The following is a 24,292-nucleotide window of genomic DNA, read 5'->3' on the forward strand; positions in this document are numbered from 1 at the left end:
TCACGCTACAGTGATATTTTATCATGAAAAGTAGGATATTTAAGTAGAAACATGCAATGGTGATTTCCTCATCTCAAACTATTTATGGAAACAAAAGCCAACAGTGGTGGGTATATCCCCGCCTCCCCCCCAAAAAATTGTCTCAACTTGTCAAATGGCCTTGAGCATCAATTACAGCTTGACAATGACATCTCATACTGTTCACAAGTGGAGTTATTGTCTGCTGAGGCATGGCATGCCCCTCTTCTTGAAGGGCGGCCCTCAAGTCATTAAGGTTCTGGGGTACAGTTACGGAGCCTCAACAAGGCACCTCAGCTGACCCCATATGTTTTGTATGGGATTCAGGTCTGGGGAAAGTGCAGGCTGCCCCATTTGAGGTACCCCAGTCTCCAGCAACTGTTTCATGATGAACTGACCTCGATGAGCTGGAGCAATGTCATCCATGAAGATGAAATTAGTCCTGTGTTGTTCATGCAGAGGCACAATGACTGGATTATTGAGGTGATTCAAGTAGCAGGGGTTTGCAACTGTACCAATTCCAAAGTGTAGGGCAGTTCTGTAGTGACGAGACACACATGCCTACCAAAGGCTCGTCTGGTGACAACAGCGGCTGATTGAGATGTCAAGGAGAGTGCTATGCAACATGATTGGTGGCCATAATTTCTGCTCAGCCTAAATCAACTTTAATCAGTGAACAGAACGGACGCCCGCTGGTGCCTCATCCAGTGTAGATGCTCCCTGGACCATGCAAGGCGATGACGCCTGTGCATGGTGGTGTGGTCAGGTACCCTGGCAGGCCATCTTGCATGCAAAACCACGCTGATGCAAATGGTTTCAAATGATCTGACGTGACATTTGGGTGCCTTTCACCTCCCTTAAATGTGCCTGGAGTTGTGTGGCTTTCATCATCCGATTCCGAAGGGCATTATTCACAATGAAGTGGTCATCAATGTGGGATGTGGTCAAAGAATGACCACTTCTCCGCCTTTCTGTGACTCTTCCAGTCCTCTCTGTATCTCTGTTGCAAATTGTTGATGGCTGACTCTAAACTAAGTGGCTACTTCCAGCTGAGTACACCCTGCTTGAAGCCTCGTAATGGCGAGGAGCTAGTGATCAATTGTCAGGTGTCAGCTAGGTCTCATGATGTTAAAATGTGAACAAAATGATGAGGGCTGTTTAATACCAATTCTAATAGAACTCCAAAATGTATTGCCCGATTCATGGATCAAACACCTGTTGAAAATTTTGTCATTAAGCTCCTTGTTAGAGAACAGCAAATTGAGCAATAAGTAGTGAAACACTGAACAGTTGGACATGTGTAATCAAAAGTTTAGAGACTGGTCCTTAGAATGCATTTTAGGATCATTCTGAAGCTTCCCCCAAAAGCCAAGCATCCCTAACTTTTTGATATATTATAAAAAAAAAAAAAATTCTTTAAACAGCTGTAGTCTTAAAGAATCCACCACACAAGATAATCCTACATTATTTATTAGCTGTACAGTAGTACATTCGCATTTGAAAAAATCCTACTTTTTTGCCCATCACAATATTTTAACAATGAATCAATGTTGGCCTTTTAAAATAATGAAAATATCACAGGACAGAAATTTATAAAATAATTAATGAAAAATCCATGAAAAAAAAAAAAAAAAAAAAAGATTCAGACTTTTCAAAATCTAAACGGCTAGCTATTGAAAAGCAGCACATATAGGGAAAATTAAATTACAGGCAGAAGGAATGGAGTCTCTTATTGTGATGTAATATATATAGTATGTATGAGTCCTATGTGAACGTAAAGTACATAAAAGAATAGTCTAAAAGAAAATGTGTCAAAATGCTTACCATACATCATTAAACTTATGGCCGGATGGAGGACGGGGAAAAGGAAGGAAGAAAAAAAAAAAAAAAAAAAACCCCAAAAAACACAACATTTGGAATTTGACAGTACTGGATTTGCAAATAGTAGCATCCATGAACGCATATGTATATTTATTTTCCCCATGTCAGAAATTAAAATTGATCTGACTACAGCTTTCCACAGATTTTAACTTCTTGATAGAAAAAGATTAAATGTAAAAAAAGTTATTTACAGAATCAAGTGTTGCACAACAAAGCCAAAGTCTGGAAAAGAAAGTCAAAATAAACATTTAAGCATGCTATATATATATATATATATATATATATATATATATATATATATATATATATATATATATATATATATATATATATATATATATATATATATATATATATATATATATTATATATATTTATACTAATGATGGACATCCATGGTTTGCAATCAGTTGCACTTATCGGAACAATGTTTTATGCCGTAATTTTTTTTAATAAAAAAAAAAAATATATATATATATATATATATAGGCCTTACCAGAATTCAATGCTCCTTAATGCAAACATAACAGTTTAAGCAAAAGTAATATCTGACAATTTAGCCAGTCCATTTGCAGTTGACATTTACCTTTCTTCACATATGCCTATTTACCATTTAAAATTTGAAAGAATCTGCTAAAAGTACACGTTTTTTTTTCTTTTAAATTGGGGGAAAAAAAGAAAAACCCTTCTTGCGATCTCAATGTCAATACATAAAAAAATGAGCAACCATGACCAGTAGTCAACTCTTCTTTTCTTAGTGAAATGGCTAAAATGCCATCCTTACTACGTACAGCTCACGAGTCCATGATTTCAGGCTTCTCCGACATTGAAGATCACATCCTTTAGTCGGCTGATGTGCATCACCACTTTTCCCATTATGGGTTTTTTGTAAAAGTCCTTAAAACTTACTGAAAGCAAAAAAAAAAAAAAAAAAATGAATAAAAAAAAAAAAAGTGAAAAAAATAAAACAAATTTCCCATAAAATAGAAGTGAGCCATTTAAACACAGCCCGGGCCAGTTCAATCAGAAGAAAATAAATCTTTCAGTCATCACCGGTCCATCGTGCTAAAGATCATCTCTGCGGTAATATCTCCATTCGGAGCTTCGACTGTAGGAGCAATTGGAGGAGCATCTACTATTACTTCTGCTTCCAGATCAGTTTCTTTCTTCACTTGTACTATAATGTCTTCAATTTCTCCTGTACTGTGATCCTCCACTTGAATAATGTTAGAAACTGTAAAGACAACAAGTTTTAAAATGAGGTATAAAGATCAGCAAAACTTGACAAAGCTCACGTTATTGATGGTGCTCAGACAATGCAAGTATACCACCTTTATCCCCATTAAACCAAACATTAAAACCTCAATCTCCTCGAAGATGAAAACTGACTTTGTTCCATCCACCACTGATCTGCTGGCTGAAGGAAGAGGCTGGAGCACTCATTCCCTTCTTACCAGGCACTTTTTGTAGTGGCTTTGTACTACAGCTTAGATACAACCACTGCAAAAATAAAATCAGCATCTGAGCATCACTAGCAGCCAATAAAATAGGAGTTTGTTCCTAGAGCTAGTGGCTGATGTTCTAGGGTTTTTTTTTATTACACTACCACCTAACTTCATGTGATCACAATAGAACTTAAACATACTTTGTTTGTTAGCTTTTCCTGGAGGTCTTCCTCTGCGTTTCTTAACAGGTGGGCTTAGAGAAGTTAGGGCATGTTCTGAGTCATGATCATGGTCAGCATCTATTTCAATTGGAAGGTCGTCCTCGTCATCCTCATCTTCATCATCATCATCCAAATCTGGATCTGCGTTATCCTCTAAAAATTGACAAGACAACCTCAATCAAGAAGTTTCAGAAATGAAAGCAATAAAGTGTATCCATTCCCTAATTGATCATTTGGGAACTGGGTGTGGGAAAATCCCCAACAACTTGCTGTAACTATTTGGTGGAAACCAACAGATGAGCTGTGTCCGTTCCACTGAAGACGGAGCCATATTTCCTATTTCCTGGGAGAGAGTGTATGGGCTCACTCACTTTCTATGGCCGATTCACCTTCAGCTTTCGACTCAAGAGCCAAAAAAGCCGTTCAGTGTCCCAAAATCCAGACCACCATTTAGTTAAAAACTTTTCACCCATCACCGATGAAAAGAAATGCAAAAGGACAATGATACTTAAAAAGGTGATTATTCAGTAAAGCCAACAACTGTGGGCCATTTACCCAAATTGTATATTCTTACCACTGTCCGTTGATCCTTCCTTTTTGGAGCGCATCTTTCTCTTGCGGCCACGTTTCCCTTTTTTATGCAATACTTCGCTGTGACCTCCATTCTCTCCATCTGTGCCATCAGGGCCAGTGCAATTATCTGCATGTCTTGACATTGTGTTCTGAAGCGACAAGTTGACAAAACCATTATTGCATCAACAGCACATAAAAAAGCAACTATGCATCGTACAATATTTAATGCAAAGGGACAAAAACATTAGAGCAGACAAAGGATTCAACCCTTTTCATACAGAGGTTATAAACATTTCAGGCCCAAAGGGTTTGTCATGGCACGAAGCGAGGAATGCTAGAAACACATTGGGACGTGAGCATGCGCAGTGCTTGTGAGGCATAAAATGGTTTTGATAGTGGTTGCTATACAGTGTATAAAATAAAGTCCCTTAAAAGGAAACAAAGTATATTTATATCACAGTTGTTTCAGGGTTGCTTTACATTAGTTTTTTTTTTTTTTTTTTATCTTCGACCCTGTGCGTACTGCCTAGTAGTTTCTGTACACAACCTTTGCTTATTGCCATAACTTTTTCCTGTGGCTAAAAAGCCAATACAGTCATTTTCTTAAAAGCAAAAACAGCAAATACCTTACCCTCCGTGTAAAGGTTTTCCCACACTTGGAACAGACAAAAGCAGCAGGAACGAAGCTTGGATCGTGGTATCTCTTGAAATGCATGTCCAGGAGCTGCTTCTGACGGAAAGTTTTGTCACAATGGCTACATGCGTAAGGCTTCTCGCCGGTGTGAGTACGTTTATGCATTATCATGTGACGCTCCTGAATAAAATATAGAAAAAGACTTAAGACAAATTATAAACAGTAGTGCCCCATTTAAATCACCATCTATAAAAAAAAAAAAAAAAAGCTATGAAATTGGACTTCAGCTTTGTTTTTTTAAAGTGTATATATTATTTTAAAGGTTTTAACTAGTCCATGCACTATGATGGATATACACCTCATGGAAAGGGTCAGGGAGTATACGGAGCAGGCTCAGGAGCAGAAGTCGCACCAGAAATGGCAGAGCCAGCAGAGGTGTGAGCTAGCTCTGAGCACTGCTGATCACCCCTTTACTATGTGATGGTAGGGTGGGCTTCACAAAAGACCAGGATTTACCCTATGAAATATTGCTGTCTCCCCTCCCCCATTTTACTTTGACGACTTCTTCACCCATTCCACTTGGTAAGAACTCAGACTGCTTTTCCCTATGGGTAAGAAAAACTTGCTGCCCCGCTTCATTACGTTACCTGTCTGCAGGCATATTCACACTGGTCACACCTAAATCTTTTTTCGTTTTTGTGAGACTTCTGGTGCTGTATGAGGGCGTAACGCTCATGGAAGACCGTATCGCAATAGCGGCACTTCTTGCCTTGCTCGATGAAGGAATGCTGTTTACGTAGATGGACACCTTAATAAAGAAAAAAAATAAAAATTAAAGAACACACCATAACTAAAGTGTCACTGGTTTGCCATGAAGAACTTTTGCGTGTTCTAGAGATCATTGCATGGTGTAAAGTCTGTAAAATGATTTGCAGTAATGTTCTTTATTTCTCTCACGCTTGTACCCTGTGTGCAACTCACCCAAATCACTTTTCCTTGCAATAACCGTATCACAGTGCGGACAGTGGAACTTAGCGACGTTCTCCGTATGCTTCTGTAATATATGCATTTTCATAGTACCGCTTTGGGTAAAACGTGCGTGGCAAATATAGCATTCATATGGCTTTTCACCTAGAAGAATTTACAAGAAAATTTACAGATTACCAGCAGAAAACATTAAATGGAGAAAGCAGATACTGATAACCTCTAGTCTGTTCGGATCTAAAATTTTACTGCATTTTCTGATACAGGTCCTCCATGTCAGTCTATTAAGCCTAGTGTTCAGAAGGCAAACTATAGACTTGTTTAATTACAGGTAGTGAAAGCATTTTTTATTTATTTTGAACAGCCTATTAAAAATTTTGATCACTTTTCAGTAAACTCCTGATCACAGGAAGGAATACAATGAAGCACAATACCTGTCACAGCTCCCCTCCATTACGGTACAGGACAAATGCTATTAAAGGGGTTATTTGCAAATCACAAATTACCCCAAACAATTTGATAGGGCCTAGTTTGCAGATTGCTGGGAATCTGACCGCTAGGATCCCCAACTCAGCAATCAAGAAAATGTGACTCTGCAGAGCACTATGGTGAATAAAGTAGATGTGCACATTCTAGATTTCCGCTATATTCATTGTCAATGAGACTGCCAGAAATTGCAGAGCGTTGTACTATGCTTTCTCCAGCATTCCTATAGACAACAGATGGAGCGGCGTTCCTCCAATTTGTTCAACATGCATCTCTTCAGAGCCATGTTCTCTGTATAGCTGGGGGGAGGGACAGAGAGAAGGCTCCCAAGGTTCAGAACCACAAAAATATATCCCTTATCGAATAAATAGGAGCTTGCTTGCAATTTTGGGAAAATCCTTTAAAAGTCAAGAATATCCTTAGTCTCTTGCTTTCCATGTACATACAGCTGCTGTAAAGTATGTGCTCTGAACGTATTGAGGAGGCGGGGGTGAGCTTACCTGAATGAGTTCTCATGTGTCGCTTCAGTTTGTAGGTGTCTCTGCTGGCATAACTGCACAAACTGCACTGAAAAGGACGCTCCCCGGTATGAGAGCGAATGTGTCTCTTCAACTTGCTTACCTAAAAATTAAACGTTTTGTTCTGTTGATTAATAGTCGCAACAAAGTCTTACTCACACTCTATTGTTTAATGGAAATCATTTTTTGTATTGCAAATCCCATGAGTGGGTTTAAGACTATGTTCACATGTTGCTTTTTTGCAGCCAAAACCTGATCTCTTGGTCAATATAAAGGCTCCAGATAAAAAGCAGGTTTTGCTAACTTTTTTTTTCTGCGTTTTTCAGGGTCCTAAAGTTCAGCTTTGCTTCCACCATACAAGCATGAACAATGCGAGGTGTTAGGCCACCAATGCAAGACATATGTGGCACCATAAAACTTTTTTTTTGAAAAAAGGGCAATTGGATCACATTTAGTGGAAAAATTCTGAACAAAAAGTTAGTGAAAGAAAAAACAATTGTAAATTTAACAGCTGGGCGAGTTGAATTGGTCGGTAATAGTTTAACCAAGACATTAGCAGTGCATTATGTAGGTCAGGCATTGTTCAATTTCACACATTGGTCAGGGAATGTTTACTTTACACATTACTACTTTAATTAAACTGTACTAATCCTAACTGCCATTCTCAGGTGAGAACACCTAAACATTTTGGTTCAAACTTGAAAAAGGAAATGGGTTTCACATACTGCTGTACATGCTTTTTTTTTTTTTTCACTAAAAACACAGCAAAAACTGATGGTAACTTTTTTTGCACTTACTCAATGCTTTCTATGGGTGAAAAACAAACAAAAAAAAAAACACAAGTGACATGTTGCAGTTTTCAAAAAAGCAGCAGTTTTTCAATTCAGTCAGGAAAAAAAAACAAAACTGTGTGCATGATATTTCTGAAATCTCAGCTTTTTCTGGTACCTTAAAAAAGCATCTTATAATTCGCATTAAAAAACACAGCAAAAACTCAACGTGTGAACATAGCCTTAAAAGAAAAATATAAAGAAAGCTTCATGGTTCTCTATTGGATCCAATCCTTGTTTTGTAGTGCGCACAGCCATGCGTGTCTGTGTCAAGTGAGAAATGGCAGATTTCAATGATAAAGAACGATCAACAGTTGTTTCAGTGAAATGAGTGGTTGTTCCCTGATGACTGGCCAACAAATGCTTGTAAACATTCAAAACACTGATCAGTAGTTGTTTTTTTGGCCGATGATCTGCACTGGATGCGTCAAATTTGACAACAGATGTACTATAAAAAACAAACCCCCACTTTACTACCACTTACCTCAACACTGGCATAATCGCACATGGAACATTTAAAAGGTTTCTCATGAGTATGTTTGTAGCGGCGATGTCTGACCAACTCGCCACTTGTCACGAAGGCCATGTCACAGTCTGCGCACTTATGAGGCCGAGTACCTAGTAATAAATGAGCAGATACGCAACATTATAGAAAAAGCTACAATGAACAGTAAATTTTAAACAAAGTACATCATTAATAATCTTGGTCATTACTTGTTTCTTAGACAACACAATCCAATTTATGAAGTTTATGTCAATAAATCTACCCTTTTACTTTATCCTGATATATAATAAAATAGTAAAGAAAAAAAACTGATGATTAAAGCCAACCTGTATGGGTATTCAGATGGTTCCTAAGCAAGGTAACCGTTCTAAATGCCCGACCGCATAGATGGCATTTGTGAGGTCGTTCGTCGGTATGACTCTTCATATGGCGATCGAGGTTTGAACGTCTTGGACAAGTATAACTACAAAGTTCACACTGAAAAGTTTTCTTTACACCTGAAAGAAAAAAAAAAAAAAGAAATACAAATTAGTCAAAAAGCTTATCTGTCAGATGCAGGGCATTAAAAGACATGTCAGCATTTAAGGGATTATCAAGCACTGATCACTTCTGCATTGGGAGGTGAGCAGTGCCGATGCTGAGCACACAATGCTAGGTACTATGCACACATGGAGAATTTGTATGGCCACCTTAAAAAGGGCTGTATGGCATTGCTCACCAGCATCAGGAGTGCATGATACCCAGGGATCGTGCACATGTCCCAGCAGGTACGTGCAGATGCAACATCAGCACCGCTCACCTCCCATTATGGAAATGAGTGGCGTTGGTCAACTCCGAGGTTGTAATATAGCAGTCAACTACCACAAAATCACTGGGTTGGGCCAAATTAAGCCTAACGTGTAACCTTTATGCCGATAAAGTATTTTAGTGTATTATGAGTGATTAACTCTTACGCGAGACATTTTATTGAAAAAAAAAAAAAAAAGGCAGTATTGTTCCAATTTTACAGTGAACGACAAAGCTCAAGGCACAATGGCCAAATGGCTGTTTCTTCCCCCCATCCCCCTCAAAAAAGAAGTTAGATTACTGCACCTTTCTTTTTAATTTTTGTTGGTTTAGGGGGCTTCATATTTCCGACTACTTTTTCTGCGTTCACTTCGGAGAGCAGCCCTTCCTGCTGTTCCTCTTCAAAGTCGTAAACAGAAACGTCGACGTCCTTTCCTTCTTCTGTGTAGCGCAGTTTACTTTTCTTTATTTTCTTTACTTTTTTGATGGGTGGTGAATAATCGGGATCTTTTTGCCATGTTGATTCGTCTGGTGACTGAAGCTCTGTTTGCTCTAATGTTTCGACTTCACCATTTGCTCCAACCTTAACAACTTGGAAACCCTCTGGCAGAGGCAATGTGTGACAGATCATGGGTTCTCCTTCTGTCAGAACTTCTTTGACCACCTCGTTGTCGTAAGCGGCGTGAAGCTCACTCACTGAGGTAGCCGCAACGGGAACCGCTACTGGCACCTGAACAAGCTGGAGTTCTCCTAAATTAATTGGCTGTTCCTCCATATTTACAACTTGCAAGGTTATAATCTGTGTATCGTCCACTGTAGAATCACCCTCTTGGGGGATTACACCCTCCATGACTTCAGTCTTCATCTGTAGTATGGTAGAATCGAGCTGCTCCATCATAACCATCTGTACGTTGCTGCTGACATCGCTGGACACGTCGCTCACGTCTGTCTGACTCTGGACTAAAACACAACCATCTTCGTCTGCGCCTCCCTCTCTGCGTCTCTGATATGTCTTTGTTTCTTTTCTTTTCAGGAACGACTCAGAATCTTCTACAATGGCTTCTTCCATCTCACCTTCCATTATTAACAAACTAAAAGAAATAAAGATGCAAATGTAATATATAACATTGTATAATGGAGATGCAATACATAAGAATTTTAAGTCTTAAAGGGGGTTTCCACTGCCAGAAAACCAGTCTGTGGATACAGTAATTTTTATCTCTATTTTACTTTTTAGGATATATATAAAAAAAATAAATAAATTTAGCTGATCACAGGGCATGTTTACACAGAGAAATGATCAGGAACAGGCCTTTCCATATAAAAAAGCTTAATACCACTGCTCAAAATGTCATCATGGCTTCCATTTGACCCTTGTCCGCTCACAGGATAAAACATGGCCGTTTGAGGAGAAGCCTGTGCCCGTAGTTTGGGCAGCATCAACCTCCTGAAAAGTTCCTTATAGGTGAATGAGGCTAAACTCCAATACCATCTAAATATCAAAAGTAAAGAACACCTTCAATAAGAGCACACACCCAAAATGAAAAGGGTTGTCAAAAACGTTGACATTCCACAAGATCTTAATAAAACCAGAAAAACCCGGGATCCATGGTTTACTTGAAGAAGCTGCACTTGTTAGGAGGGATACGTGCGGAGTTTTCAGCTGCAGAACTAGAGGCTCAAACTTTTTTGCATTTTTTTACGGTGTCCTCACAAGCATCTTTTGAAGAGACTCATAGGTGGATCTAGGAACGGTGAGTGACGCAGTTTAATTTTTTTGTTTTATATACCGTAACTGCTGCCTTTGGTGACCAAGATTTTCTTAAAGAGGACAACCCTTTTAAAAGGAATTGAAAGCTGAACTTTTCTTCCCCATTCTCAAGATTATATTTATTTTTTCCCCCATTTCTCCAAATTCTGCAAAGAGCCTATATAATATCAGTGTCCATTTTGCCATATGGCCCCATATTACAGAGATATTCTCCCCCTTTAGAAGCAGAGAACATCGACATTTTATCACATCTTCGAAGCGTGGCAAGATTTCCATTTTGACTCACTTTGCTATGATTCTCGGTGAAAAAAAAATTCCATATGAAATCAATCCAAAAAAATATGGTAGAGCACGGGACATTTTGTTCTGCCAAATTAGTCATATATGGGAATCCTTTATACTTTTCCATGAATTGTTGCACTTTTCCTTACATATTTTAACGTAAATGTCTTCATTAAAGGGAATCTGTCATTCCCCTGGGTGATATCAGACCTCTCCTATGGGCATACAGGTGATAGAGAAGTAAATCCATACTTACCTGTATGGCCCATGGCAGAGGTCTGATTGCAGAGAAATCTGGTTTTATAAAGTCTGTTTTCCAGAGGCTTGTTGTCCAGGGGACCCCAAGCAAACCCCTCTAATCTGCCGCCTCTGTGCTAAATTACCATATCCCCCCCCCCCCTCCCCTGCAGGTCACATATAGTTTTGCTAGCCTCATTTAATGATAGAGCAGATGAGTATCCAGACAGTGCTACCGATGACATACAGTGGCATGTAAATCTTTGGGCACCCCTGGTCAAAATTACTGTTAGGCTCAGTTCACACGATGCGTTTTTCATGCGTTTCCGCAGCGTTTTTGCAGTTGCGGAAACGCATGAAAAACGCATGGTAGAAGGGCAGCAATGTTCCCCAATTGAAATCCGCATGTGCTGTGCCCATGATGCGAATTTTTCCGCAGCGTAAACGCTGCGGTCAAAAATCCGCAGCATGTCAATTAATTTTGCGGAAACGCTGCTCTTTTGCCGCCATTGACTTCCATTAGACCGCATGGAATCCGCATCACTGTATATGTTGATGTGCTTTTCATGCGGTCTAATGTGCGGATGGTACCCGGGTGTGGAGGAGAGGAGAGTCTCATCCAGACCCAGGTACCATTAAAAAAATAAATAAATAAAAAATATATATATTCTCACCTTCTGACGGCAGGCGCAGCGCTCCTGCTTGATTCCCCGCACTTCGCGGTTGAATGAAGAAGGACCTTCGCTGACGTCAGAGTCATGTGACGGGTCACGTGACGCTGACGTCGGAAGGTCCTAAAGTCTTCACTGCCGGCAGCCGGGACCGAGCAAAGCCGGACACCGGGGGCCATCAGAGGGTAAAGTATATATTTATTTTTTGACATTCACACACACTATATAAATCCATGCCGGTTGCATGGATTTATATAGTGTGAAGTTGACAAGCACTTTCCAAGTGATGCTAAAATCGCTTGGGAAGCGCTTGTCAACCCGCATGCGGAAATGAAAGTGAAGACCGCTTCATTTCCGCATGTCCCTGGCAGGAAACCGCATGTACAATCCGCATGCGTTTTTTCCTGCCAGAGAGATGCAGAAAAGCTCAGGAAAAAATCCTGAGCATTTCTGCATCGTGTGCACATACCCTAAGTGTTGGTAGAAGAAAAACATCCATCGCCTATAACCTGCTTTGCCAGTTGTATTGCTTATAAAAATTCAGAGACAAAGAAGTTCCTTTATTGCAGATGTGCCGCCAGTTAGTTTATACTTTGTATTGGACCTCCGAGCTGACAGACACCAAGGGGCTGTGGTGCTGGTGCGAAAAGTGTCACAGCCTGCTCCACCCCCACTGGTGTGAGGCAGCAAACACCCACACAACAGGAACCACCCCCCCACCACGAGGCAAAACACGCACCGCACCACAGGAACTCCCCCCACAAGGCAACACGCGCACTGCACCACAGGCCCCCCCCACCCCACCTCCGAGGCAACACGCGCACCGCACCAGAGGGCCCCCCCCCCATCACCCCACCTCCGAGGCAACACGCGCATCGCACCACAGCCCCCCCCCCCCCCCCATCACCCCACCTCCGAAGCAACACGCGCACCACACCACAGGCCCCCCCCATCACCCCACCTCCGAGGCAACACGCGCACCGCACCACAGCCCCCCCCCCCCCCATCACCCCACCTCCGAGGCAACACGCGCACCGCACCACAGGCCCCCCATCACCCCACCTCCGAGGCAACACGCGCACCGCACCACAGGCCCCCCCATCACCCCACCTCCGAAGCAACACGCACACCACACCACAGGCCCCCCCCCATCACCCCACCCCCGAAGCAACACGCACACCACACCACAGGCCCCCCCCCCATCACCCCACCTCCGAAGCAACACGCACACCACAGGCCCCCCCCCCATCACCCCACCTCCGAAGCAACACGCACACCACAGGCCCCCCCCATCACCCCACCTCCGAGGCAACATGCGCACCGCACCACAGGCCCCCCCCATCACCCCACCTCCGAGGCAACACGCGCACCGCACCACAGGCCCCCCATCACCCCACCTCCGAGGCAACACGCGCACCGCACCACAGGCCCCCCCATCACCCCACCTCCGAAGCAACACGCGCACCGCACCACAGGCCCCCCCATCACCCCACCTCCGAAGCAACACGCGCACCACACCACAGGGCCCCCCATCACCCCACCTCCGAAGCAACACGCACACCACACCACAGGCCCCCCCCATCACCCCACCTCCGAGGCAACACGCGCACCGCACCACAGGCCCCCCCCATCACCCCACCTCCGAGGCAACACGCGCACCGCACCACAGGCCCCCCCCATCACCCCACCTCCGAGGCAACACGCGCACCGCACCACAGGCCCCCCCATCACCCCACCTCCGAAGCAACACGCACACCACACCACAGGCCCCCCCATCACCCCACCTCCGAAGCAACACGCACACCACACCACAGGCCCCCCCATCACCCCACCTCCGAAGCAACACGCACACCACACCACACCACAGGCCCCCCATCACCCCACCTCCAAAGCAACACGCACACCATACCACAGGCCCCCCCCATCACCCCACCTCCGAAGCAACACGCACACCACACCACAGGCCCCCCATCACCCCACCTCCGAAGCAACACGCACACCACACCACAGGCCCCCCCATCACCCCACCTCCGAAGCAACACGCACACCACACCACAGGCCCCCCCCATCACCCCACCTCCGAAGCAACACGCACACCACACCACAGGCCCCCCATCACCCCACCTCCGAAGCAACACGCACACCACACCACAGGCCCCCCCATCACCCCACCTCCGAAGCAACACGCACACCACACCACAGGCCCCCCATCACCCCACCTCCGAGGCAACACGCGCACCGCACCACAGGCCCCCCCCATCACCCCACCTCCGAGGCAACACGCGCACCGCACCACAGGCCCCCCCATCACCCCACCTCCGAAGCAACACGCACACCACACCACAGGCCCCCCATCACCCCACCTCCAAAGCAACACGCACACCACAGGCCCCCCCATCACCCCACCTCCGAAGCAACACGCACACCACACCACAGGCCCCCCCATCACCCCACCTCCGAAGCAACACGCACACCACACCACAGGCCCCCCCATCACCCCACCTCCGAAGCAACACGCACACCACAGGCCCCCCCATCACCCCACCTCCGAGGCAACACGCACACCACACCACAGGCCCCCCCATCACCCCACCTCCGAAGCAACACGCACACCACACCACAGGCCCCCCCATCACCCCACCTCCGAGGCAACACGCACACCACAGGCCCCCCCCATCACCCCACCTCCGAAGCAACACGCGCACCGCACCACAGGCCCCCCATCACCCCACCTCCGAAGCAACACGCACACCACACCACAGGCCCCCCCCATCACCCCACCTCCGAAGCAACACGCACACCACACCACAGGCCCCCCATCACCCCACCTCCGAGGCAACACGCGCACCGCACCACAGGCCCCCCCCATCACCCCACCTCCGAAGCAACACGCACACCACACCACAGGCCCCCCCATCACCCCACCTCCGAGGCAACACGCACACCACAGGCCCCCCCCATCACCCCACCTCCGAAGCAACACGCGCACCGCACCACAGGCCCCCCATCACCCCACCTCCGAAGCAACACGCACACCACACCACAGGCCCCCCCCATCACCCCACCTCCGAAGCAACACGCACACCACACCACAGGCCCCCCCCATCACCCCACCTCCGAGGCAACACGCGCACCGCACCACAGGCCCCCCCATCACCCCACCTCCGAAGCAACACGCACACCGCACCACAGGCCCCCCCATCACCCCACCTCCGAAGCAACACGCACACCACAGGCCCCCCATCACCCCACCTCCGAAGCAACACGCGCACCGCACCACAGGCCCCCCATCACCCCACCTCCGAAGCAACACGCACACCACACCACAGGCCCCCCCCATCACCCCACCTCCGAAGCAACACGCACACCACACCACAGGCCCCCCCATCACCCCACCTCCGAGGCAACACGCCACCTGCATTACAGCCCCTTGGTGACAAGTGTCACAGCCAGCTCCACCTCTGAGGTAACACACGCACCACCGGCCCCTATCCACCCCGAAGCGACAAACCTGCCCGCACCACATTCTCCTCCCTGACAAATGTGTTTCCCCAGATGCCGCTTCCACTCCGGGGAAAAAATCACCTACAGCTCAGAACCCCAAAACAGCTGAGCAAGAGCCCCAGAGGCCACAGACGCGTCCCCGCCTCGGAGGTAAAGGCGTAAAAAGTAAATCAGCACCTGCCATGACGGCTGAGGAGCGGTGTGCCGGCCGCAGAAGGGCTCAGGCCGGGCACCGGGAGCCGCCGCCGCCACAGACGGGCTCAGGCCGGGCACCGGGAGCCGCCGCCGCCACAGACGGGCTCAGGCCGGGCACCGGGAGCCGCCGCCGCCGCAGACGGGCTCAGGCCGGGCACCGGGAGCCGCCACAGACGGGCTCAGGCCGGTGTGCCGTCCCTTCCGCCATAAGGAGCCTCCGGCAGCCGCGGCTCAGAGTTACCGCCAAAACCAGGCAGCAGCAGCAGCGGCGTCCTGTCCCCTCAGCGGAGGAGAAGCGGCTCCGTCCTCCTGCTCCATCCACACAGGTAAGAGGCCGCCAGCTGCTCGGGTGGGTAGATATATTTGTTATTAATAACACGGGCGTTGTGCGTTTTTTATTAAATAGTTTTCCTCACGAAAATATAGAAGAGGTAAAAAAAATATATCTATAAAAACCGCGGGAAGCGACCTCGCGCGCATAAATCTGTAATAATATAGTCCGCGTAATCGTGAAGTAAAAAACATGGCGCACAAGCCGTCTATAAGAATCTGTGTGTGACAGATTGTGGCGGCCGGGCGGCGCGACTAAGTCTGGATGCACAAGGAAAAAAAAAAAGGCAGCAGAGAGGAAAATGGAGGAGAGGCCCTGAGGAGCGGCAGCAGCGCCATCCGCAGCCCAGAGCAGCGCCATCCTGGGGAGCTCCGGCATCGCACCGCCTCACAGCGGCTGCTCCTGGGCCCGGGCTGCAGACATCTTACCAAAATACTAATAACGATAGAGGGAGACAAACACCCCATCAGCCGCCCGAACCGGAGCCCCATCGTGACACCTAGAGGCCGGAGAAAGATCCTGCAAAATCGCGTTTCCCCCTCTCCTTACCTCCCTAGAGCAGCTTTTTCTCTGTTTTTTTCTGCTTTTCGGACAGATTTGGATGATCCAGACTCCACAAACCGGAGCACAAACGAGAAAGGAGGCGCCAAGGCGATAACCAGCTCACCGTTTAATCTCTCCGAAACCCCTGCTTCACAAAATGGCGGAATAATCGGCGACTGGGCATGCGCAGTCCAAGGCGTGGCCGTGAGGGCTTCTGGGAGTTGTAGTTTGAAGCGCTCGCAGAATAAGAAACTACATAACTGCTCCGGGGAGGAGGCGAGCAGACGCAGTTTGAGCGCCAAGTTTGAAAGGTGATGACGTAGGAGGAGGACGTGCAGCCCCGGATGTGGCAGGTTACACAGGTGTCAGGGCAGTTCCGTGCTCCACTTATATAGATTTCTATGTGTTACAGATGAGTGAATTATACTCTAACTGTACAAAAATCTGCATTTGAAAAAAATGCATTTTTTTTTTCTTTGGCTCCAGTAAGTTGCTGGCTGCCATTTTTACTGATCATATAAGGCCATCAGAGTTAAAAAAAAATCCTTATACTCCTAGGTCCCTCACTTCATCCATCCGGTCACCGCCAGCGCTGAATTCTCCGGGCATCTCATGCCGGGCCGGGAGGGTTCTGCCCAGATGCACAAAAGGTCACATGACGCTGCCGTGTGCACCGTGACCTTGCACAAATCCCTCCCGGACCCCATCAAGGCCAAAAGTCCAGACTGAGCATGAGAGGCCCGGGGATTAGAGCGCGAGCATCAGGGATCAAAGGATGCAATCAGGAGCAGAAGAGTTTTTTTTTTTTTTTCAAATTTCAATTTTTATATATCAAAAGGTGGGTGACGTCAGTCTGATGTAAGACGGTAGGCATCGGATTCCTGGAAATCAATCCAGTCTCACAATATCTATCACAGTCAGTGGGGGATTGGGCAATCAAATGTTCCATCCTGTCGAAGGGCTATTCCAGAGAAATTATTTTTTTTTCCCAACCCCATTTATAAGGCAAGAAATCCCACTTATTAAACCTGACAGGGGACACCTGTGAAGTGAAAACCATTTCCAGTGACTACCTCTTGAAGCTCATCAAGAGAATGCCAAGAGTGTGCAAACAAGTCATCAAAGCAAAAGGTGGCTACTTTGAAGAACCTAGAATATAAGACATATTTTCAGTTGTTTCACACTTTTTTGTTAAGTATATAATTCCACATGTGTTAATTCATAGTTTTGATGCCTTCAGTGTGAATGTACAATGTTCATAGTCATGAAAATACAGGAAAATCTTTAAATGAGAAGGTGTGTCCAAACTTTTGGTCTGTACTGTAGATTGCAAAAAATGAAGACAACACTCCTGTAGAAAATCCAGTGATTTTTTTTTTAACGCAAAAGAGCTAAGGCAACGTTTTGGCTCTGTGTTTGAGCCTTTCTTATATATTATATTATATATTTTATAATCTTATGTTTACTTTGCTTTGGGGTCTACAGAGAATAAATTCTGCAAATCAAATTTCCTGAGAAAATCCACATAAATGGGTGAACTCGAATTTGGTCTGATTCGCTCATCTCTAATAAATTAATTATAATATATTATATTTTAATCAATATTCAAAAAAATAGGAATATATATATAAAGTGCTGGCCAAAAGTATTGGCACCCCTGCAATTCTGTCAGATAATACTCAGTTTCTTCCTGAAAATGATTGCAATCACAAATTCTTTGGTATTATTATCTTCATTTAATTTGCTTGCAAGGAAAAAACACAAAAGAGAAAGAAGCAAAAATCAAATCATTGATCATTTCACACAAAACGGGCCGGACAAAAGTATTGGCACCCTCATCTTAATACTTGGTTGCACAACATTTAGCCAAAATAACTGCGAACAACCGCTTCCGGTAACCATCAATGAGTTTCTTACAATGCTCTGCTGGAATTGTAGACCATTCTTCTTTGGCAAACTGCTCCAGGTCCCTGATATTTGAAGGGTGTCTTCTCCAAACTGCCATTTTGAGATCTCTCCACAGGTGTTCTATGGGATTTAGGTCTGGACTCATTGCTGGCCACCTTAGAAGTCTCCAGTGCTTACTCTAAAACTATTTTATAGTGCTTTTGGAAGTGTGTTTTGGGTCATTGTCCTGCTGGAAGACCCATGACCTCTGAGGGAGACCCAGCTTTCTCACACTGGGCCCTACATTATGCTGCAAAATTTGTTGGTAGTCTTCAGACTTCATAATGCCATGCACATGGTCAAGCAGTCCAGTGCCAGAGGCAGCAAAGCAACCCCAAAACATCAGGGAACCTCTGCCATGTTTGACTGTAGGGACCGTGTTTCCTGTACACTCTATGTTGATGCTTTTCCCCAAAAAGCTCTACTTTTGTCTCATCTGACCAGAGAACATTCTTCCAAAACGTTTTAGGCTTTCTCAGGTAAGTTTTGGCAAACTCCAGCCTGGCTTTTTTATGTCTTGGGGTGAGAAGTGGGGTCTTCCTGGCTATCCTACCATACAGTCCCTTTTCATTCAGACGTCAACGGATAGTACGGGTTGACACTGTTGTACCCTCGGACTGCAGGGCAGCTTGAACTTGTTTGGATGTTAGTCGAGGTTCTTTATCCACCATCCGCACAATCTTGCGTTGAAATCTCTCGTCAATTTTTCTTTTCCGTCCACATCTAGGGAGGTTAGCCACAGTGCCATGGGCTTTAAACTTCTTGATGACACTGTGCACGGAAGACACAGGAACATTCAGGTCTTTGGAGATGGACTTGTAGCGTTGAGATTGCTCATGCTTCCTCACAATTTGGTTTCTCAAGTCCTCAGACAGTTCTTTGGTCTTCTTTCTTTTCTCCATGCTCAATGTGGTACACACAAGGACACAGGACAGAGGTTAAGTCAACTTTAATCCATGTTAACTGGCTGCAAGTGTGATTTAGTTATTGCCAACACCTGTTAGGTGCCACAGGTAAGTTACAGGTGCTGTTAATTACACGAATTGGAGAAGCATCACATGATTTTTCAAAGGGTGCCAATACTTTTGTCCACCCCCTTTTTTAGGTTTGGTGTGGAATTATATCCAATTTGGCTTTAGGACAATTCTTTTTGTGTTTTTTTTCATTGAAGACAAATTAAATGAAGAGAATAATACCAAAGAATTTGTGATTGCAATCATTTTCAGGAAGAAACTGAGTATTATCTGACAGAATTGCAGGGGTGCCAATACTTTTGGCCAGCACTAATAGATAGATATATATATATATATATATATATAGATATATATATATATATATATATATATATATATATCTATCAGTACAGACGAAAAGTTTGGACACACCTTCTCATTTAAAGATTTTTCTGTATTTTCCTGACTATGAAAATTGTACATTCACACTGAAGGCATCAAAACTATGAATTAACACATGTGGAATTATATACTTAACAAAAAAGTGTGAAACAACTGAAAATATGTCTTATATTCTAGGTTCTTCAAAGTAGCCACCTTTTGCTTTGATGACTGCTTTGCACACTCTTGGCATTCTCTTGATGAGCTTCAAGAGGTAGTCACCGGAAATGGTTTTCACTTCACAGGTGTGCCCTGTCAGGTTTAATAAGTGGGATTTCTTGCCTTATAAATGGGGTTGGGACCATCAGTTGTGTTGTGCAGAAGTCTGGTGGATACACAGCTGATAGTCCTACTGAATAGACTGTTAGCTGCTTTTTTCTTGCCATAATACAAATTCTAAGTAAAGAAAAACGAGTGGCCATCATTACTTTAAGAAATGAAGGTCAGTCAGTCCGAAAAATTGGGCAAACTTTGAAAGTGTCCCCAAGTGCAGTTGCAAAAACCATCAAGCTCTACAAAGAAACTGGCTCACATGAGGACCGCCCCAGGAAAGGAAGACCAAGAGTCACCTCTGCTTCTGAGGATAAGTTTATCCGAGTCACCAGCCTCAGAAATCGCAGGTTAACAGCAGCTCAGATTAGAGACTAGGTCAATGCCACACAGATTTCTAGCAGCAGACACATCTCTACAACAACTGTTAAGAGGAGACTTTGTGCAGCAGGCCTTCATGGTAAAATAGCTGCTAGGAAACCACTGCTAAGGACAGGCAACAAGCAGAAGAGACTTGTTTGGGCTAAAGAACACAAGGAATGGACATTAGACCAGTGGAAATCTGTGCTTTGGTCTGATGAGTCCAAATTTGAGATCTTTGGTTCCAACCACCGTGTCTTTGTGCGACGCAGAAAAGGTGAACGGATGGACTCTACATTATTATTATTATTATAGCGCCATTTATTCCATGGCGCTTTACATGTGATAGGGATATACATAACAAAAGCATTTACATAATCTTAACAAGACGAGTCAGCGACTGGTACAGGAGGAGCGAGGACCCTGCCCTCGAGGGCTCACATTCTAGAAGGGATGGGTGAGGATACAGTAGGTGAGGGTAGAGCTGGTCGTGCAGTGGTGTTTACTGCAGGTTGTAGGCTTGTCGGAAGAGGTAAGTCTTCAGGTTCCTTTTGAAGGTTTCCACGGTCGGCGAGAGTCTGATATGTTGGGGTAGAGAGTTCCAGAGTAGGGGGGGGGGGAAGCATGGGAGAAATCTTGGATACGATTATGGGAGGATGAGATAAGAGGGGAGTAGAGAAGGAGATCTTGTGAGGATCGGAGGTTGCGTGCAGGTAAGTACCGGGAGACTAGGTCACAGATGTATGGGGGAGACAGGTTGTGGATGGCTTTGTATGCCATGGTTAGGGTTTTGAACTGAATTCTCTGGGCAATGGGGAGCCAGTGAAGGGATTGACAGAGAGGAGAGGCCGGGGAATAGCGGGGGGACAGGTGGATTAGTCGAGCAGCAGACTTTAGGATAGATTGGAGAGGCGCAAGAGTGTTGGAAGGGAGGCCACGGAGCAGGAGGTTGCAGTAGTTGAGGCGGGATATGATGAGGGCATGCACTAGTGTTTTTGCAGAGTCTTTGCTGAGGAATGCACGGATCCGGGAGATGTTTTTGAGTTGGAGTCGGCAGGAGGTGGAAAGGGCTTGGATATGTGGCTTGAAGGAGAGATCAGAGTCCAGGGTTACTCCAAGGCAGCGAGCTTGTGGGACTGGGGAGAGTGAACAGCCATTGACGTTGATGGATAGGTCGGATGGGGGATGTGAATGAGAGAGTGGAAAGATGATGAACTCTGTTTTATCCATGTTGAGTTTTAGAAATCTGTCGAAGAAGAAGGATGAGATGGCGGACAGACATTGTGGAATTCTGGTTAGTAGGGAGGAGATGTCGGGTCCAGAGAGGTAGATCTGTGTGTCGTCAGCATAGAGGGATACTGAAAACCGTGAGACTCTATGAGCTGTCCCAGGCCAAAGGTGTAGATGGAGAAGAGCAGAGGTCCTAGAACTGAACCTTGGGGGACACCGACAGATAGGGGGCGAGATGAGGAGGTGGTGCGTGAGTGGGAGACGCTGAATGTCCTGTCTGTTAAGTATGAGGAGATCCAAGATATAGCCAAGTCCATGATGCCAAGAGATGAGAGAATCTGGAGTAAGAGGGAATGGTCCACTGTGTCAAAGGCAGATGACAGGTCCAGAAGGAGGAGGATGGAGTAGTGTTGCTTGTATTTGGCATTTAGTACGTCGTTGGTGACTTTGGTCAGGGCAGTTTCAGTCGAGTGATGCGGTCGAAGAGGGAGCAGGAGGAGAGGTGGGAGGACAGTTCAAGGTGGACATGTTCTAGAAATTTTGAGGCAAAGGGGAGGAGTGATATGGGGCGGTAGCTAGTCAGGGAGGAAGGGTCAAGGGAGGGCTTTTTGAGGATGGGTGTGATTGCGGCATGTTTGAAACATGAAGGGAAGACTCCGGTTGTTAGTGACAGATTGAAGAGGTGGGTTAGGGTTGGGATGAAGACTGTGGTAAGGTTAGTGATGAGGTGGGATGGGATTGGGTCAAGTTCGCAGGTGGTGAGGTGTGATTTGGAGAGTAAAGAGGAGGCTTGACCTTCTGTAATGGTGGAGAAGTGGGGTTTGGAGGAGGAGGGTTGAGTAGATATGAGGAGGGGTTGTGTGGACTTTAGGCAAAAGTTTTGTCTGATGGGGTCAATCTTCTGTTTGAAGAATGAGGCAAAGTCGTCGGCTGAGATGAGAGAAGAGGGAGGAGGTGCTGGGGGATGAAGGAGAGAGTTGAAAGTGTTAAATAGCTGTTTAGGGTTGTGAGATAGGGAGGATATGAGAGATGAGAAGTAGGTTTGTTTTGCTGCAGTGAGTGCGGACTTGAAATTAGTGAGGGATTGCTTGAATGCGATGAAGTGCTCGATGGAGTGAGACCTTTTCCATCTCCGCTCCGCAACCCTGGAGGCCCGGCACAGTTCTATGGTAAGTTTAGTGTGCCAGGGTTGCCTGTTGAATGTGCGAGGTGTGGTGTGTGTGAGAGGGGCGATCGAGTCTAGAGCTGAAGCTATTGTGGTGTTATATGAGGCAGCAACAACGTCTGCATCGTGTAAGGAATTTATGTCTGTGAGAGGAAGGAGGGATTCAGAGAGAGAGTGTAGGTCAAGGTGTTTGAGATTTCTGCGAGGGTGTGTGAGTTTGTGGAGTGGGGATTGTGCACCTGGAGAGGAGAGGGTAGAGAATGTGAGGAGGTTATGGTCAGAGAGAGGGAGTGGTGAGTTAGAGAGGTTAGATAGGGAACAGAAGCGGGTGAAGATGAGGTCCAGTGTGTGGCCATCTTTGTGGGTGGGTGTGGAAAACCATTGAGTGAGTCCAAAGGAGGAAGTGGGGGGATAGGAGCTTAGAGACAGACGAGTGGGAAGTGTCAATGGGGATGTTGAAGTCACCCATTATGTCAGTGGAAAGGAAGTGAAGCAGCCAGGTGGTGAAATGGTCTAAGAAGGTGGTGGCTTGCCCTGGGGGTCGGTAAACGACGGCCTCCATCTGGGACATCATGTCTCGCTCCATCCACCAACGTCACGTTGCACCACAGACTGTCCAGGAGTTGGCGGATGCTTTAGTCCAGGTCTGGGAGGAGATCCCACAGGAGACCAACCGCACCCTCATCAGGAGCATGCCCAGGCATTGTAGGGAGGTCATACAGGCACGTGGAGGCCACACACAATACTGAGCCTCATTTTGACTTGTTTTAAGGACATTACATCAAAGTTGGATCAGCCTGTAGTGTGTTTTTCCACTTTAATTTTTGGGGTGACTCCAAATCCAGGCCTCCATTGGTTAATAAATTTGATTTCCATTGATGATTTTTGTGTGATTTTGTTAACAGCACATTCAACTTTGTACAGAACAAAGTATTCAATGAGAATAGTTCATTCATTCAGATCTAGGATGTGTTATTTCAGTGTTCCCTTTATTTTTTTGAGCAGTGTATATATATCTCTATATCTCACGGTGGCTCAGTGGTTAGCACTGCAGCCTTGCAGCGCTGGGGTGCTGAGTTCAAGTCCAACCAAGGATAACATCTGCAAGGAGTTTGTATGTTCTCCCCATGTTTGTGTGGGTTTCCTCCGGGTTCTCCGGTTGCCTCCCACAATCTAAAGACATACTGATAGGGAATGTAGATTAAGGGCACTGTTCCCATCGGGGCTCACAATGTCTGTAAAGCACTGTGGAATTAAAGGCGCTATATAAGTGAGTAAAATAAATATATGTTGTTTCACAATTACTTTGGGAATGCTGCAGTTAAAAGGGAACCTATCTCCTCGGGGAAAGCTCTTTTTACCTTCATATATAGGGTTGATCTGCAGGTAATTAGCATTACAATGCTGTCGGCTTTCAGTCATCACTCACTATGCTGTAGGCTCGCTTTGCACTGATTCACTGAAGAGACAGCTGTCAATCAACGTGCCAGGGAATGATTGCAGCCGACGCT

At 45.6% G+C, this 24,292-nt stretch overlaps 1 protein-coding gene and 1 long non-coding RNA gene across 7 annotated transcripts in view; one reads left to right on the forward strand and one right to left on the reverse strand.

Annotated features, from left to right (window-relative positions):
- Nucleotides 1–1,471: 1,471 nt before the first annotated feature.
- CTCF (CCCTC-binding factor) lies at nucleotides 1,472–16,608 on the reverse strand. 5 transcript variants are annotated; one of them, XM_073658315.1, is made up of 11 exons: nucleotides 16,540–16,608; nucleotides 9,188–9,972; nucleotides 8,422–8,592; nucleotides 8,075–8,208; nucleotides 6,743–6,863; nucleotides 5,754–5,903; nucleotides 5,420–5,580; nucleotides 4,770–4,952; nucleotides 4,140–4,287; nucleotides 3,545–3,718; nucleotides 1,472–3,133 (listed from the first exon to the last, which is right to left on the reverse strand). In XM_073658315.1, the coding sequence occupies exons 2-11, from the start codon at nucleotides 9,960–9,962 to the stop codon at nucleotides 2,949–2,951; spliced, it is 2,202 nt and encodes a 733-aa protein (XP_073514416.1). In that variant the 5' UTR covers nucleotides 9,963–9,972; nucleotides 16,540–16,608; the 3' UTR covers nucleotides 1,472–2,948. The 5 variants fall into 5 exon arrangements, with proteins under 5 accessions (XP_073514416.1, XP_073514415.1, XP_073514418.1 ...); XM_073658314.1 differs by having other exon boundaries at nucleotides 16,422–16,608; XM_073658317.1 differs by lacking the exon at nucleotides 16,540–16,608 and adding an exon at nucleotides 16,301–16,391.
- LOC141173841 (uncharacterized) overlaps nucleotides 15,219–24,292 on the forward strand; it is a 92,079-nt gene continuing 83,005 nt past the window's right edge. The window contains exons 1-2 of one of the 2 annotated variants that reach the window (XR_012252690.1): nucleotides 15,219–15,308; nucleotides 15,398–15,867. This is a non-coding gene — a long non-coding RNA (uncharacterized lncRNA). The other variant, XR_012252689.1, reaches the window with a different exon arrangement.

Source organism: Phyllobates terribilis, unplaced genomic scaffold (assembly GCF_046119375.1).
Source record: "Phyllobates terribilis strain yellow unplaced genomic scaffold, ASM4611937v1 Scaffold_13__5_contigs__length_258822181, whole genome shotgun sequence".
Taxonomy (NCBI): domain Eukaryota; kingdom Metazoa; phylum Chordata; class Amphibia; order Anura; family Dendrobatidae; genus Phyllobates; species Phyllobates terribilis.